General features: G+C 35.5%; 2 protein-coding genes across 4 annotated transcripts; both read left to right on the forward strand.

Moving 5' to 3' along the window:
- Positions 1 to 315: 315 nt before the first annotated feature.
- On the forward strand, positions 316 to 10,914 carry MTR4 (RNA helicase, ATP-dependent, SK12/DOB1 protein). 2 transcript variants are annotated; one of them, XM_018123733.2, is made up of 15 exons: positions 316 to 684; positions 778 to 978; positions 1,079 to 1,297; positions 2,354 to 2,692; positions 3,204 to 3,308; positions 3,978 to 4,088; positions 4,818 to 5,068; positions 5,889 to 6,012; positions 6,627 to 6,906; positions 6,999 to 7,153; positions 7,880 to 8,020; positions 8,136 to 8,368; positions 8,922 to 9,186; positions 10,083 to 10,385; positions 10,469 to 10,914. In XM_018123733.2, exons 1-14 carry the CDS (start codon positions 424 to 426, stop codon positions 10,359 to 10,361), a joined length of 2,964 nt encoding a protein of 987 aa, XP_017979222.1. In that variant the 5' UTR covers positions 316 to 423; the 3' UTR covers positions 10,362 to 10,385; positions 10,469 to 10,914. The 2 variants fall into 2 exon arrangements, with proteins under 2 accessions (XP_017979222.1, XP_017979221.1); XM_018123732.2 differs by having other exon boundaries at positions 10,083 to 10,914.
- A 1,067-nt stretch (positions 10,915 to 11,981) lies between these two features.
- On the forward strand, positions 11,982 to 15,954 carry LOC18595203 (lysophospholipid acyltransferase 1-like). Of its 2 annotated transcripts, XM_088807496.1 has the most exons (9): positions 11,983 to 12,246; positions 12,311 to 12,458; positions 13,237 to 13,292; positions 13,651 to 13,871; positions 13,974 to 14,379; positions 14,857 to 14,942; positions 15,123 to 15,186; positions 15,272 to 15,384; positions 15,613 to 15,954. In XM_088807496.1, exons 1-9 carry the CDS (start codon positions 12,225 to 12,227, stop codon positions 15,748 to 15,750), a joined length of 1,254 nt encoding a protein of 417 aa, XP_088663622.1. In that variant the 5' UTR covers positions 11,983 to 12,224; the 3' UTR covers positions 15,751 to 15,954. The 2 variants fall into 2 exon arrangements, with proteins under 2 accessions (XP_007023106.1, XP_088663622.1); XM_007023044.3 differs by having other exon boundaries at positions 11,982 to 12,458.
- The last annotated feature ends 281 nt before the right edge of the window (positions 15,955 to 16,235 follow it).

The raw sequence follows: 16,235 nt of genomic DNA on the forward strand, positions 1-16,235 counted from the left end.
TAATTTTAAATTAGACAAAAATGATTTAAGTTTGGATCATTTTAGATTTAAATTATTAATTTTTAAAATATAATTTGTTAAAATTTAAATGAGTTCAAATTATTTACATTTAGGTTTTATTATAATCAATTATTTTGATATTCAGTTGATTTCGAATTTGAATTGTTTCAAATCCATATTATACAGATTCAAATTATTAATTTTTTTTAATCAAATTCTAATTGGAACTTAGGTAGTATGTAAAAATTTAAAAAAAAAACTGCGAGGTTAGTTAGTATAAATATTTAATATTTTGGGGTCTTTTCGTAATTAGATCTTTTCTAAGTGGACGGCTTCTTGTTCTTTCTTCAAGTATTTCTCCTTTTCCCCTGGTTGCCGCCGCTCTTTTTCCCGTTTGGCCAAACGTATCGTGGAGACTAATTAATGGGGTCGTTGAAGAGGAAGTCGGAAGGAGAGGAGGCATCCTCGGAGTCTCTGCCGCAGAAACAACACAAGGGAGATGGCTCAGTCATGGCGGACGAAGCCGTGGGGTGTGTACATGAAGTTTCATACCCAGATGGTTATGTTCCTTCAACTTCCTCTACAGTTCCAGCTGACTCTAAACCCGCCAAGGAATTTCCTTTTACTCTCGACCCTTTTCAGTCTGAAGCTATCAAGTGCCTCGATAATGGCCAATCTGTCATGGTAAACGTTCTTTTTCTTTTTCTTTCTTTCTCTTCATTTGGAATTATATAAATCCCAGAAAGTAGAGAAATCGAAATTCTAATTTTAAAACAGGTGTCAGCGCATACATCAGCCGGGAAAACTGTAGTAGCGTTGTATGCAATTGCTATGTCTTTGCGGAATAACCAGCGGGTTATATATACTTCACCTATTAAGGCTCTCAGCAACCAAAAGTATAGAGAGTTTAAAGAAGAGTTTTCCGATGTCGGTTTGATGACTGGAGACGTTACAATTGACCCTAATGCTTCTTGCTTGGTTGGTATTTTACTTGGTATTTGTTTGATGTTCTATCTTTTTTTTTGTTATTATTATTTGATTTCTTAATCTTCCCACTGAGAGGGTTGTTTGATTGCAGGTGATGACCACCGAAATCTGGCGTAGTATGCAGTATAAAGGGTCGGAGGTTGTTCGGGAGGTGGCATGGATTGTTTTTGATGAAGTGCACTACATGCGTGATCGTGAAAGAGGTGTTGTGTGGGAAGAGAGTATTGTTATGGCACCAAAGAACTCTCGGTTTGTATTTCTTTCAGCAACTGTGCCTAATGCAAAGGAATTTGCTGATTGGGTGGCAAAGGTGATTAATCCTTGCTTGAATATATTCACCAACTTTCAAGTTGAAAATAATTAATGAATGCTTATTAACCAGCATAACTTCATTAGTCTTAGTAGGCTATATATGCAACATGTGAAAGCTTGATTTTATAGTTTGGTATTTTTGTCCTCCACAAATTGATAGTAGGAAGGTTTTCTTTGAGGAGCTACAAAGAGGAGAACATTAAAAATTAAAACTACATACATCAGTCCAACTCAAGTGCTTGAGTTTAAATCTGATTATTACAGCATAATTCATGTTAATTGCCTGTGAAGCCACTACCTTAGCATTTTTAGTCTTCCTGTCAGTACAACCTTGATTATACTATTTTGATATTGAAGTGGCTAGGACCTGCCAGCATAGAGATAAAGACTGGTGTGTTTGCTTTAGTCCATTAAGAGGAGCTTTAACATTTTGACAACATTGGACTTTTTTTGGGGTTATTTTTTTAAACCTGTTCTTTTTGAAATTATTTTGCAATTTGTTGTGATTTGGGTGAAATATGGCATGGTGTAGGACACAAATTTAAGAACCATGCTGCATGAATTCTTCTAGTTGCAAAGCATGTGAAGGATCCGCCTATGTATTGTGAAAATTATACTTGTAAATGGTGATTAAATGTGTATTGGAAAGTAATGGACAAAAAAGTATAGAGGGAGCTAGACCCTTCTTGAACAACCAAGAGAATTGTATTGAAAAATAAATAAAATTCTTCGATGTTAATGCTTCAAAAAAGAAATAAAAAGAGAATCAAAGATATCAAATAGCATAATAACTTTGCGTTTTCTTTTCCTTTAAAGCTTTCCTATGTAAAATACCAACCCTAATCCTGATGGTCCCTGCTGCTGATTCTTGTGAATGGATTTTGTGCATAGAAAATGGTTATGAATCCTGATGACATTATGCACATTTGTCCGAGTAGGTTATTTTCAGAATCAAGCACATTAGATTATATTGCTAGGTGCTTCTATAAACCATTATTTTGTAGCTTGTTTAATTGTAAAAATATGTCTGCTTATTTTGGTTCTATGATTGCAGGTTCACAAGCAACCATGCCACATTGTTTACACTGATTATCGACCAACACCTCTTCAGCATTATATTTTCCCTGCTGGAGGTGATGGTCTATTTTTGGTGGTAGATGAGAAAGGAAAATTTCGTGAGGATAGCTTTCAGAAAGCTTTAAATGCTCTAGTTCCTACAAGTGAAAGTAACAAGAAAAGAGATAATGGTAAATCACAGAAGGGGTTAGTGATGGGAAAAGTTAGTGAACAAAGTGACATCTTCAAGTTGGTGAAAATGATCATTCAGCGACAGTATGACCCTGTGATAATTTTCAGCTTTAGCAAAAGGGAATGTGAATTTCTTGCAATGCAGGTGGGTTTTGTTTTCTTTTTTTGTTTTTTGGTCTGAAGGGGGGGGGGGGTTGACGGTAAAACCCTATTTTTTTTCTTTTTATATGTATATTATTGGTGTGGGATAAGGAAGACATGGATGGATGGCATGTCTTGTTTCCTCTTACAAACCAAAAGATGCCTAACTATTGGTTGCCTTCTTTATGGTATGTTTTAAAAAGAATTGCTGGTCAGCATTATGCTATGGATAATGTAATGCTGGCAAGTTAGTATTAGATGTATGCTGTCATAGTTTTTGGATTACTACCAATTCAAGTTTGGCCGAGTGGTTGTTGCTTCACCAATAAGAGTTTGTGAAGGTTCATTTCCTCCTTTCATTTTCTTGTCCTTGTACAAATGTACTGATTTTTTTTTTTTTAAATATGTTTAAATTCTTTAGGCAAATGCACCACTTATTCTGTCTTTTTTTTTTTTTTTTTACTTTATCCAAAATATGTGAGCATCCTGTTCTTTGTTTATGTTTTTAACTGTAGATGGCAAAGATGGATTTAAATGATGATGATGAGAAAGGAAACATAGAAACAATCTTTTGGAGTGCCATGGATATGCTTTCCGATGATGATAAGAAGTTACCTCAGGCAAGTTGTTGTTCCTCTTCTTCCAAATGCTTGATAAGTGTATGAATGTGAACTTATACTTGTATGCACATGTATGCATGCAGATGCATGTGTATGTCTGTTTGTAGAACTCTAATTTTATGATGATTACCTGGTCAACAAGTGGAGAGTTAGTCCTGTCAATCAGGATCTTGTGTCCTTTATTAGTTACTTCTGGCCATACATCCTTTAAGTTGTGAACATTTAGTCAACTGTGATTTCTTTTTTTTTTTGAGAATGTAGTCAACTGTGATTTAAGCTGTTGTTTTTGGGGTTTTTTTGGTAACATTTCCTATTTCTCGAATTTTAAGTTTTCAATATTCTTTATATACTATTTTTTGTCTAGGCACTTCCAAAGTAATGGAAACAATTTGAAATTTTTTTTTGGTTTTGATTTATATGTTTATTTTTTAAATGTTGATACTAAATACTTGTTTTCGTCATTTAAAAAAAAAAAACAAAAGATGGAACACTCAGAAACAAAACTAGAAAATTAAAACTGTATCAAATGGAGCCTTCAGTTGCTCCTAATATTTTATGAATGTGTTTCGACATTGAGATCTATGATTGACTTTTATTCTGAGTATCTTATGACTTGTTCTTTTGTTTCACTGAGCTTTTTATTATGCCGTTTGTCATATCCTCTTACAGGTATCAAACATGTTACCCCTTTTGAAACGGGGAATAGGTGTGCATCATTCCGGCTTGCTTCCCATTCTAAAGGAAGTGATTGAGATATTATTTCAGGAAGGGCTGATTAAGGTTTGGAGTACAAACTCAATTTTTAATTCTTTAAGCTAGTGATATATTTAAGGTTTAAGATTGGCTATAATATTATCTATAATTAAGTACTAAATTTGCCTACAGTTGTGGAATCTTCAATTATCAAATTGAATGGTTAACTATTAGTCTGCCAGCTAGGTTGTATGTGTTCCTTGCTCACATTTTGAAGTCTATTTTCCAATAAGTTTTGCTGTTATTTACTATACTATTCTTGTTTCATGATTTTCACCCAGTTGTTCATTTGAGTGTCTGAAGTGTTTTTGTGTCATATGATTTGATAGTCTGAAACTTCTCACTCTTTTTAACCTGGTATATTTTGTTTCTTGAATTTGTCTTTGGCAAATGCTTAAGTAAGTTTCTTTTTTGTATATCTGGTCATGCATATGTGCACACACAAGCTTTACGTCTGTGGAAAGTATGTGAATGCCTGACCACCTTTTTGCCCTCTGTTATGTGACCTTCAATTTGATCACTTATTTTTGAACAGACTGATTTAAATAAATATTGTGAGCCCGAGACTTCTATGAACTTTCTGAGTACTATATAATTTTAGGTCGATTTATATTGGTTCTGTATTATGTTAAGCATCTCAGAACAAAATATTGCGTGTTTGACTGTAGAAAAAAAAATTGTTTTCCATTTTTTTTGGCTATTCCTTTTGATTCTTTCTTTTACCAGAAGTACAAAGATTGAAACATATTTCTTCAGTGTTTGTTTGCCACAGAGACCTTCAGTATTGGGTTAAACATGCCTGCTAAAACTGTTGTGTTTACAAATGTTCGTAAATTTGATGGGGACAAGTTTAGATGGATATCTAGTGGAGAGTACATACAAATGAGTGGCCGTGCTGGTCGTCGAGGTATTGATGCACGCGGAATATGCATTCTTATGGTGGATGAAAGGATGGAACCATCTACTGCTAAAACAATGCTCAAGGGAAATGCTGATAGTTTGAACAGGTATGTTTGCTTTACCTGATGCAAAATGCTTAACTTAGTAAAAGGCGGTTCTCTTGATTTGATGATACTTGGATTAATGGTGTATTTCCAATAATGCGGTTTTACGGGTTTCATGCTGCAGAACATTCATTCATGATACTTGTTAGTTTATAATGATGTCTTATCTGCAGATCTTTTTTCTTTTCCATTCGAAAAGGAACTTTGGGAGGGACTGATTTGTTTACACCAAATCAGACCATGAAAGGTTCTGGGGCCATGATTAAAGATTCCAGTTCCTGGGCCTTGTTTAGTAGGAGAGATGGAAAAGGGAAGCAATAAAAAAGTTGGGAGAGATAGAAAATCGAAAGGGGAACAAACATTTTATTTTTTGCACTATTAAAAGTGAAGGATCTCAGCTTTTCTTGCTTTATTTTAACATAACAGAACTACTGTAGTGTTATGTGTAACACCTACTGACAACAAAATTTGCATAATCAATCCTTTGTTCTGGGGTTCTTAACTTGTAAAAGGGGGAAAACATTCTCTTTTAGGGGCACAATCATTTTGAGGTAACGTTTAGATGGTTGTAGTTGCCGGTAGCTGATATCTAGTTGGACATACTTCTTGATAGCAACTATATCTTTTTGTTGTGAATTAGGATGATGGTTAACTGCTAATAAGCTAGGGTGTTAACATCACTGGACAAGGACTGACTGTTTAAAACTTGATTTAAAGGATGCTGTAGTGGAGAAGTTAAAATTCCATAATCAAAGAATTATGAATTTCCATCCACACGAAAAATAATTAAGGATTTAACTGGTGCTTTTCCATTTCATTTCAGTGCCTTCCACCTAAGCTACAATATGCTATTGAATCAATTGTGCTGTGAAGACGCTGATCCTGAAAGTATGCTTCGTAATTCGTTCTATCAGTTTCAAGCCGATCGTGCAATTCCTGACCTTGAGGTCAGTTGTTATTAGATTCCAGAATTGTTTAATTTTATGTTGATCTCTTGATTATGGTTATCCGGTTTTTGAATATTGAAACTGATTTTAATATTATTTACATTATTGGTAATCAATAGCAGAGAGTAAAAATATAAGGTATCTGTTATTCTTGGAGACAAAATGTAATTGTTAGTGTTTAAGCCAACAAATTGTGTTGAATTGCTATCCAGTTCAAGTGGCTAGCATTCTCTGGTCCTCAAAAGGCATTTACTTTTAAAGTTTCTCCACGGTTGGAGTGGAAAGGGGCTAGAAATCTAGAGGAGCAAAAAGGCAGATGGTGAAATATTCCACCTCTGGAGCTATAGAAAAGGAGCACTGTGTTGGTGCTAGTGTGTACTTTGTGTATAACCAAAAAAAAAAAAAGTGATGGGACCTAAGAAGAAAGATCATACATTTCTGTGTTTTTTTGGATATTCTTTTAAGTGTACATTTCTACTAAATGAAAAATCTGATTTCTTGATAATTATGAACTCTTCTCTAATGCAAACCAAAAATGCCTAAGATTTTTAAGCTATTTAACTATTTTTAGAGCTTTTCTCAATTAATCTGATGCAAGATATTATAATTTGCAGAAACAAATAAAGGCTCTGGAAGAAGAGAGGGATTCCATGATAATTGAAGAAGAAGATAGTTTGAAGAATTATTACAATCTGATTCGGCAATACAAAAGTTTGAAAAATGATGTTCGTGATATCGTGTTTTCTCCAAAGTATTGCTTACCCTATATGAAATCTGGCAGGCCAGTATGTATACAATGCATTGATGATGAAAAGTCTCCATCTTTCTCCATTGAGGACCAAGTTACCTGGGGTGTTTTAATGGACTTCCATAGAGTAAAAAGTGTTGTTGAAGGTGAGAACACAAGTTGATCCCTTGTAATTGTCAAACAGTGCCTTAACATTTTGAGTTAAATTAATTGCAAATATGTCAAATTCTTGATGCAGATGATGCCAGTAGAAGACCAGAAGATGCAAGCTATGGCCTTGATATTCTTACAAGATGTGCTGTGAGCAAAGATGGTCTTGGAAAGAAAAAAATTAAGATTGTCCCTTTGAAAGAGCCTGGGGAACCTCTTGTTGTTTCTGTGCCTCTCTCTCAGGTAAATTCCCCGTACTTCTTGGTTATTTACATATTCTCAGTTCAGGGGGCATGCACAATAAGTTAAAATAGTGAAATTTGTGTTGTTTTTCTTCTAAAAGTATAAAACAGTTGTAAAGATAGCTTCAGCAACTATGGAATCTTACAGAAGGGAAATGTCACGGGTACATGCAATGTGCATATAAAAAATGCACATTGGTCACCAGACATTCAGAGTGTACAGAACAAAAGCAGGACATATTTACGAGTATCTGTATTCTGTACTCATGCGAGCATTTAATGCCTATAGGCATATACCTTTGCATTTCATGTGTGTGCAGAACCAATTACCTTCCCTCACCCTCTCCCCCCTGTCCCCCAACATATTCAATATGCAGAATTGTAATAGAGTACCGTAACTAAAAATCATTAATGAGGTGAACAATATTTATCTATGTTATTTGTTTTGTTTTGTTTTTACATTAGAATTTCTGATTACAATCTTTGGACCATTCTTTTATTATTTTTCAGGTTGATATTCTTTAAGTAGTGAAGCAAAATTTTGCTACTAGGATTTAGAAGATTGGCTTCTACTTGACTTGGATTTTTCTGGTTCCAGCTATGCAACTGATTGTATTAGTATAAGCAGTTAATAGGAATTTGCTTCTAACTTACTTTTTGGTCTTGGTGAAACTAATCTCCATCCGATAAAGGAAGAATTTAATTTGTTATTTTATGCCTTGAACAGGTTATCAGTCTAAGTAGTGCACGCTTGAACATACCCAAAGATCTTCTGCCGTTAGAAGCTCGCGAGAATGCCTTGAAGAAGCTTTTAGAATTTATTTCTAGATATGCTAATGGGATGCCCTTGGAACCCGAAGAGATGAATGTATATGTTTAATATTTTCTTCATGATATTTTCTGAAAAAAATATAAGATTTTGCTTTGTTCTTTCTATTCTTTTGTCTTTGGATTAATTATCAAATTATTTTGCTATTTCTCAGATACAAAGTAACTCATACAAAAAGGCAGTCCGTAGGTTGGAGGCATTAGAGAACCTGTTTGAAAAACATGAAATTGCAAAATCCCCACTTATTGAGCAAAAGCTTAAAGTTCTGAACGGAAAGGAAGAATTGACAGCCAAGATCAGATCAATTAAGAAAACAATGCGTTCTTCCACAGCATTGGCTTTTAAAGATGAGCTTAAGGCCAGGAAACGGGTTCTAAGGAGGCTAGGGTAAAAAATCATTTCTCTATCATTGCTTCTCTTTTGTTGTCTAATTTTCCTTGTGTCATGGTTTCATAACTTGATAGCTGCTGAGCATTGATATTTTTTTTGCTCAGGAGCTCTAGTTACTGGTTTTATTGTTTTTTCAGTCTTAGAGAACACACGATGATCAGCAGTCTTTATCTGCAATCAAAATGAAGATCCTCAATCCTCTTTTCTTTTTTTTTTCGCAGAATAGGATCTGTCATTTGCAACCACTTTTTTCTAATGCATATCACTCTAGTCCTTGTTTTTTTCTCACCTTCTAAAAGCATATAAATCAATCAAATGTTCCTTTAATATTTATGGTTGTAAATGCTTAATGATGCCTGTAGTTTGTTATGAATTGTCTATTACATTCTCCTTTCACTCAAATTTACTCTTGGCTCAAGCTATTTAACTTAAAGCTAACTATATCCTTTTGCGGTTTTAATATTAATGGGTAATTCTTCACATCGCTTAAGCTTGTTGCACGGAGACCTATTCTCCATATGTTTTTCTCTTATATTGGACATGATTGCAGATACATTACGAGTGATGATGTTGTTGAGTTGAAGGGCAAGGTTGCTTGTGAGATCAGTAGTGCTGATGAGTTGACTCTAACAGAGCTAATGTTCAGTGGGATTTTTAAGGATGTAAAGGCAGAAGAAATGGTGTCTCTGCTCTCTTGTCTTGTTTGGCAGGAGAAGCTTCAAGATGCTGCAAAGCCCAGGGAAGAACTTGAGTTGCTCTTTACACAACTACAAGATACAGCACGGAGGATTGCCAAAGTTCAACTTGAGTGCAAGGTATAGTAGAAACTTCATCTTGCTATGCTTTTTTGTTTGTTTCCATGTTATGTTTGTAGTCTTGGTTTTGGATTTTGGAAAGCACGTTAGATAAGATGCCTGGGAGGGTTTTGGAACTCAAGTCAGGTGAGTTTAGATGTCTGGTTTTGAGTTAAGTCTAACAATTTGAGGCCTGATGGTGTCTTAAACATTTTGGTCATTATCTTTTGAGATATTTGGACAAGGCCAGATGGGAGGGAGAATTGAACCCTGGACCTTGGCCCTCCATTGTATGGGTATTGGGTAACAACCATTGGGTGATTGTTGGGTTGTTTTGAAGCAGGCTTTTCTTGTCATAAGGAAAATGTCTACTTATACTGGGTTGTTCTGAGTCCAACTTGGTAGTTGAGCTCAAACAAGCTCAGTTCAGAAAGAAAGGTTGCAGTTTAATTTTCTCATTTAAGATTCTGAATTAGGATGTTTAATTTTTTTAATTTGTATTTTTTATCTAAAAACCCAATTCACCCAGAATTTAGGACCATATCAATAACAATAATTAAGAAGGCTTTCTTGTTCTTTGTGTACGGTACACAGAACTAGATTAGAAAGCAAAGGCAAAAACAAAAAAACTAACAAAATGTGGTTCCCAGAAGGAACTATTCTTCTTTTTCTCAGAACAGCTACCATAGTAGCTTTGATTTAGGGAGCAGTTTTTCAGAAGATATGGAACCAACACATGCCCAACGGTATATCTTCTGTCCATCAGCCCAGACACCATACTGTCCACTTAGAATTGAGACATTCTTTGATTTTGCCATTGTAGCAGTCATAAGTGATTACAGCTGAGCTGGTGGTTTCATTGTTGTATTGCAAGAGTACTTATACTTGACTTACAGGAAGTGTTTGTCCGTTTACAGGTCCAAATTGATGTGGAAAGCTTTGTAAGTTCATTTCGACCAGATATTATGGAAGCTGTATATGCCTGGGCAAAAGGATCCAAGTTCTATGAGATTATGGAAATTACTCAGGTCTTTGAGGGCAGCTTAATCAGAGCCATCAGAAGACTTGAAGAAGTTCTTCAGCAGCTTATTTCAGCAGCCAAGTCAATTGGAGAGACAGAGCTCGAGTCAAAATTCGAAGAGGCTGTCTCTAAGATTAAAAGAGACATAGTATTTGCAGCATCTCTATACTTGTAGTTCAGTTGCTGGGCAAGGATCAAGGTAGGTCAATCGAGACGATGATCATTTCTGGTGGGAAATTTTCTCTTTATTCGGTAAGCTGAGTTAAAGCAAATGTGAATCAGGGGGAGGGAAGATTACCTGCAAAGTGATGCCCCATAGGGCATTTTCTCGGACAATAGATTAAGATGGATGGAATTCTACGTTACGCCGTCTGCAACATTTCTTGCCTTGTAAGTTATTTCTCCCTCTACGTATTTGCATGCAGCAGCCTATAACAAAAAGTGTCCTAGAAGGCAGAGAGAGTAAGATGCTATAACTGTTCTTGACACATGATTGCTCACAATCCCTAATGTTATATTTACTCATGTACTATGCTGTATAATATTACAGTTGAAAAGTTTTTGTTTCTGCTTCAAGCTTCTTCTATGCCATTTTCGGTGGAGCTAACTTGTAGTGAATTGAGAGCATTAGTGCACTACCCAATTTTGCTGATGTGATATATTTTTATAATTAGTTGAGACTTCCTGAGTCCTTAATGAAGCAATTTGATTTAGCATTTGTGGCTTAATCTTGTTCTTAATTTTCCATTGAATATTCTGTGAATTATTAGATCGAGATACATTTCGTCTATCAAGATTTTATTTTTGAAGATCAAGTATTTTATTATAAGATAAAGGAAAAACATTTTAAAAATTAATTGTAAATAACATGTTCTTTAATAGCATATATTTTTAAAATAAGAGATGTATTTTTGGTGTAGTTTATGCTGTACTCAGTATATCATATTGTACATTCCTAAGACTATTTAAAATAATATCACAATATAGTAATTTTCAAATAAGATAACTTGATGATTTTAAATCGAAGGATAATTTACACTATGGCAGTGGTGTTTGGGGGACGAATAAGAAGTGAGTCGGTCGCGCGGAGTCTTAAGGCGATGGGGTAATAGGATTTGATAAATAATTTTATTATAATAAGTTTTATTTTAATCTTAAGATTATTAAAATTAGTCAATGATTGTGGGATTATGAAATTTAAAAAATTTTGAGAACAGGTTTCTACTAGTGTCCATTTCGTTTGTCATTGCACGACTAACGCATTAATATTTTCATAAATATGACTAACGCATGAATATTTTTATAAATACGGAAATGATATAATAAATAGAATTTTCATAATTCATTTATATATAAATTTTAAATATTTTAATATTTAATATTATCAATATCTTATCATAATAAAATGTAGTACTCGTACGTAAATAACTGTAGAAAAAGTAGCTTAGCTTAATATCCAAAACTTTAATTCTCCCCATTATAGAATTAATGTCTTAATTGGTTCGATGATTTCAGGGCAATCACCAAAGCCGAGAGTGTTCCATTTTTTGTGTTTGACGTGAATACACGCGCATTAAATGCGCGTACCCCTCGAGAGTTTCCACTGCCGTTTCCTACCTGTAGATTTTCTCCACTCAATCATCAGACAGATAATGTTATCACCTTATTGGACTTTTAGGGTTCAGCGCAAGTCAAACCCTTCTAGAACCAAAAGTACAAATCAATCAAGCGTATGTGCCTAAATACGGCCGCACGGGATAAAAGCCGAGAAGAGGACAATTTCGTAGTCTTATATACCGAGGTGCAAAATCTAGGCGAAAATGTCAAAATCCATAACATGTCCGATTTTCGATTCAGTCATTAACTTCCTTTCCTTCTCTCGGTTGTCACAGTAGAGACAGATCGACGTCCGCTACAAGCTCACTGAGCGGACTCAACAGAGTCGGTCAGTCCCAAATCCCAAAACGAAGATGGAACTCGACATGGGAACCATGGCGGCATCCATCGGGGTATCGGTGCCGGTGCTTCGGTTTCTTCTATGTTTCGTGGCGACGATACCGGTGAGTTTTTCATGGCGACTTGTTCCGGGTCGACTAGCTAAACACGTTTACTCCGCGTTTTCAGGAGCGTTGCTTTCCTATCTGTCATTTGGGTTCTCTTCGAATCTGCATTTCTTGGTGCCCATGGTGTTGGGTTATGCTGCAATGGTTCTTTATCGGCCCAAGTGTGGGGTTATCACATTTTTCTTGGGTTTTGGTTATTTGATTGGCTGGTAAGTGTTTTTAATTTATTTTCCCTTTTCCGAATTTCGTGGAAAAATTTTCTTGGTAGATTTGTTTTACATGTCATGTTTTCGTGGTTGTCCTTAAGGAAGATCAGCATTTTGTTTTAAATGTTGGGTTTTTAATTCTAGAAGTTGAATTATTTCTATTCTAGTAATCAAATATGGAAAGTTTGATAAAGAATGGAAATGTAATGTTGGACTTAGCAGATGAAAAAAGTTCGATTTAGTGTGGTCCTGCTTTATTAGGATTCTGTTTCAATTTAATTGAAATGCCTGCCTTGGAAGCCAACTGATACTTTCTTCTTAGGAAAGAAAGTCAAAACAAAAAGTTCAGGAAGGGTGTTTTATGTTAGAGAGTACGTTCCGTTTGTATGAATGAGAAAAATTATGAATGGATGAGAGTTAATATGATAATCTGATGTTTGTGAAATTTAATTTAATCTCGATAAAAATTGGTGAAATCTATTGGCAATTTGGAAATCTTGCACCCAACGCTTTTGCCTTTGACCTGTTGGGTCTTCACGCCAAATTGACTGACAAGATTGCATGTTTGTCTTTTTGAATACTTTAGTAGATGCATGTACATACATTATTCCTTTACCATCTAAGATTATAAGATGCTGAAAATCTGGGATAAGAGTATTGCTTATTCAATTGTCTGTTGAAGTTTGTCTAAAAGTCCTTTTTGATGCATGCATGATAATTCAGTACTTGTAAATAATGCTTTGTTATTTCAGAATTCTTGACTATTCCTATACGTTTGTAGCCATGTATATTACATGAGCGGGGATGCATGGAAAGAAGGAGGCATTGATGCGACTGGTAAGCATGTTTGGAATTTCTCCTTCGCATTTGAGAAGTTCTTCTTCAAAATTTGATTACAAGAGTTTAAATTTTAAATGATTTTTAGATCTGCTATGCTTCAGTGATATGGATAAATTAGGTTAATCTTCATATTGCTGCCTTTGGTTGTGATGAACATCAACCTGTAGTTTATTGCTATTTGTGTCATAATATCAAATTTGTTCGCACCTTGACATTCAATTGTTTTAATTGCATTTGCATATATGCACGCTATTATTCAAAGATTTTCTGTAGCTTTCTCATGAGTGCTCAAGAATTCTTCTTTAGCACTTTACACATGTCAGTTAATTGTGGAGCACTATCTTCCGATATTTAGGAGCCTTGATGGTCTTGACACTGAAAGTCATTTCATGTGCAATAAATTACAATGATGGGTTGTTGAAAGAGGAAGGGTTACGTGAGGCTCAGAAGAAAAATCGGTTGATTAAGTTGCCTTCATTGATTGAGTATTTTGGGTACTGCCTCTGCTGTGGCAGTCACTTTGCTGGTCCAGTTTACGAGATGAAGGACTACCTTGATTGGACTGAAGGGAAGGGGGTAGGTTTCTTATGTTGTTTGTTCACCTGCATGCCTTTTCTACTCTGAAGTTACTGGTATGCAGCAACTTTAATAATCTTGTTACTCTTTTTCCCTTTCAAGATATGGGCTCATTCAGATAAAAGATCTCCATCACCTTATGGGGCGACTTTCCGAGCACTTGTCCAAGCTTCTATTTGCATGGCATTTTATCTGTACCTTGTACCGTATCATCCCTTGACACGTTTTACTGAACCCATATACCAAGAATGGGGATTATGGAGGAAGTTGAGTTACCAGTATATGTCTGGCTTTACAGCACGTTGGAAATATTATTTCATCTGGTCAATTTCGGAGGCCTCTATTATTATCTCTGGCCTTGGTTTCAGTGGATGGACAGAATCTTCACCACCGAAACCGAAGTGGGATCGTGCAAAGAATGTTGACATCCTAGGGGTTGAGCTGGCAAAGAGTTCTGTTGTGTTACCACTTGTGTGGAACATACAAGTCAGCACCTGGCTTCGTCATTGTGAGTCTTTCATTCTCTATTTTTTTTCTGTTTTTCGTTTGTTAGGTTTGCTTAAAAATGATGTTGGTATATTTATGAATATATTGCTTAAAATCTTACAACTTTTGGAATTGGCTTCTGAACCTGTCTTTGGTTGATCCTCTGGCTTGAAATTGTAATTTTTTTTTTGTTTTGAGGGTTCTTGATGCAGTCCACTGGCAGCCTTTTTTTTATATTTGTCAAAATCTCCTTCAAAAGTTCTATTTTATGTGTAATAAGTCAACACATGTAAGAAGAAGATAGGTCAGTTCAATATGAAGTTTATATACATTTGATTACAATATGGTATGGCTTTCTGATGTTTTAAAGCAACAACAGTTATTTTACATTTTTTAGCATCAACGATCTCATTAATTTCTGTGGCAACATTATAGCACACACAGGATTAAAAAATAAGATATCTTGAGTGAAAATGAAACTTATACTCTGTTGGTGCAGATGTTTATGAGAGACTTATTACGAAGGGGAGGAAACCTGGGTTTTTCCAGTTGCTGGCCACACAGACTGTCAGTGCTGTTTGGCATGTGAGTCATTTTACTTTACTGAAAAAGTTTTATGATGTTCACAATACTTGTCATCTTTTTTCATTTTGGTACAAAACAAATTTATAAAATTATGATTGACAGAATTCACCCAAAATTTCCCTGGCACTTCTCTCATCAGTTCAATTTTCTTTTGTTCACGCGTTTTCTCATTTGTTATAGGGATTGTATCCTGGGTACATCATATTCTTTGTTCAGTCAGCTTTGATGATTGCTGGTTCAAGAGGTACTGATTTGAGAATCCTTATTGCTTTTGGGATCTATTATTAGCATTTATGTTTGTTTATCTCTTCCACTTTCTTTCTGAACAGTTATTTACCGATGGGAGCAAGCTACTAATATGGCTCTTGTGAAAAAAGCATTTGTCTTCATGAACTTTGCTTACACACTCTTGGTTCTGAACTACTCCGCTGTTGGTTTTATGGTTAGTCTCTGTCTGTCTGTCTGTCTCTCTCTGAGTTTAAACCATCAGCTACTTGAAGCAGAAATTCTATAATTTTAGGGTGATGATATATGCACCCAATCAAGCCATCCTTCAGTCGGCCACGTCACTGATGGATGGATGGTGCGGGATGAGCAAGAGGGATGAATAAATATATCATTTTCCATAATATTATAGTTTTTAATATGCTTTTCTTCTTGTATGGTACAGGTATTAAGCATGCATGAGACACTTGCCTCATACAGTAGTGTGTACTATATCGGAACCATCCTTCCCATAGCATTGATTCTTCTTGGTTACATTATACCCGCAAAGCCTGCCAGATCTAAAGCTCGTAAAGAGCAGTGAGGCTAAAGCCGTATATTCTTCTTTCTGGAGTGACGAAGAGCACTGGTTTCTCTGGTTAGGATGATTTGTGATGCTCTTACCACCCTGGAATTTTTTAGCAAGTTTTAATCTTATTTAAACATGATATGGAACAACCATTTCTGAAGTCTTGCAATGTTAATTTTATGCTGATGGCAGATTGATTCCTGTTCATCATTTTTTTTTTTTTTCTGCTGCTTTATTCCCACAACTAGATGGTGTTAGCATTGGAGACAGTTTGGAAGTTTTTTGTTTTCCCCCATGTTCCTTGCGTGTGGTGTGATTATTCCCAGCTTTGCTTTTGGCTTTGGGCTGGCATTGCCATTGCTGTTACTTTCCAAGTACCATTGGCAAAGGTTCTGGTCTTACCTGAAAAGCCGAAGAACCGGTTAGTCAAAAAGTAACAACAAGGCAGGCTGGATGTGGATGAGCAGATGAGAGAATTGTAGGCTGTCAAATTGATCACG

The sequence above is a fragment of the Theobroma cacao genome, chromosome 6 (genome assembly GCF_053813885.1).
Source record: "Theobroma cacao isolate CCN51 chromosome 6, ASM5381388v1, whole genome shotgun sequence".
Classification (NCBI taxonomy): Eukaryota; Viridiplantae; Streptophyta; class Magnoliopsida; order Malvales; family Malvaceae; genus Theobroma; species Theobroma cacao.

Bases quoted from the DNA above. Each gene is read 5' to 3' on its own strand.
- MTR4 (XM_018123732.2), top strand. From the start codon at position 424: ATGGGGTCGTTGAAGAGGAAGTCGGAAGGAGAGGAGGCATCCTCGGAG. The intron at 685-777 runs GTAAACGTTCTT...ATTTTAAAACAG, and splicing joins ATAATGGCCAATCTGTCATG to GTGTCAGCGCATACATCAGC. The intron at 9,187-10,082 runs GTATAGTAGAAA...GTCCGTTTACAG, and splicing joins AAGTTCAACTTGAGTGCAAG to GTCCAAATTGATGTGGAAAG.
- LOC18595203 (XM_007023044.3), top strand. From the start codon at position 12,157: ATGGAACTCGACATGGGAACCATGGCGGCATCCATCGGGGTATCGGTG. The intron at 13,872-13,973 runs GTAGGTTTCTTA...TTCCCTTTCAAG, and splicing joins ATTGGACTGAAGGGAAGGGG to ATATGGGCTCATTCAGATAA. The intron at 14,380-14,856 runs GTGAGTCTTTCA...CTGTTGGTGCAG, and splicing joins CAGCACCTGGCTTCGTCATT to ATGTTTATGAGAGACTTATT.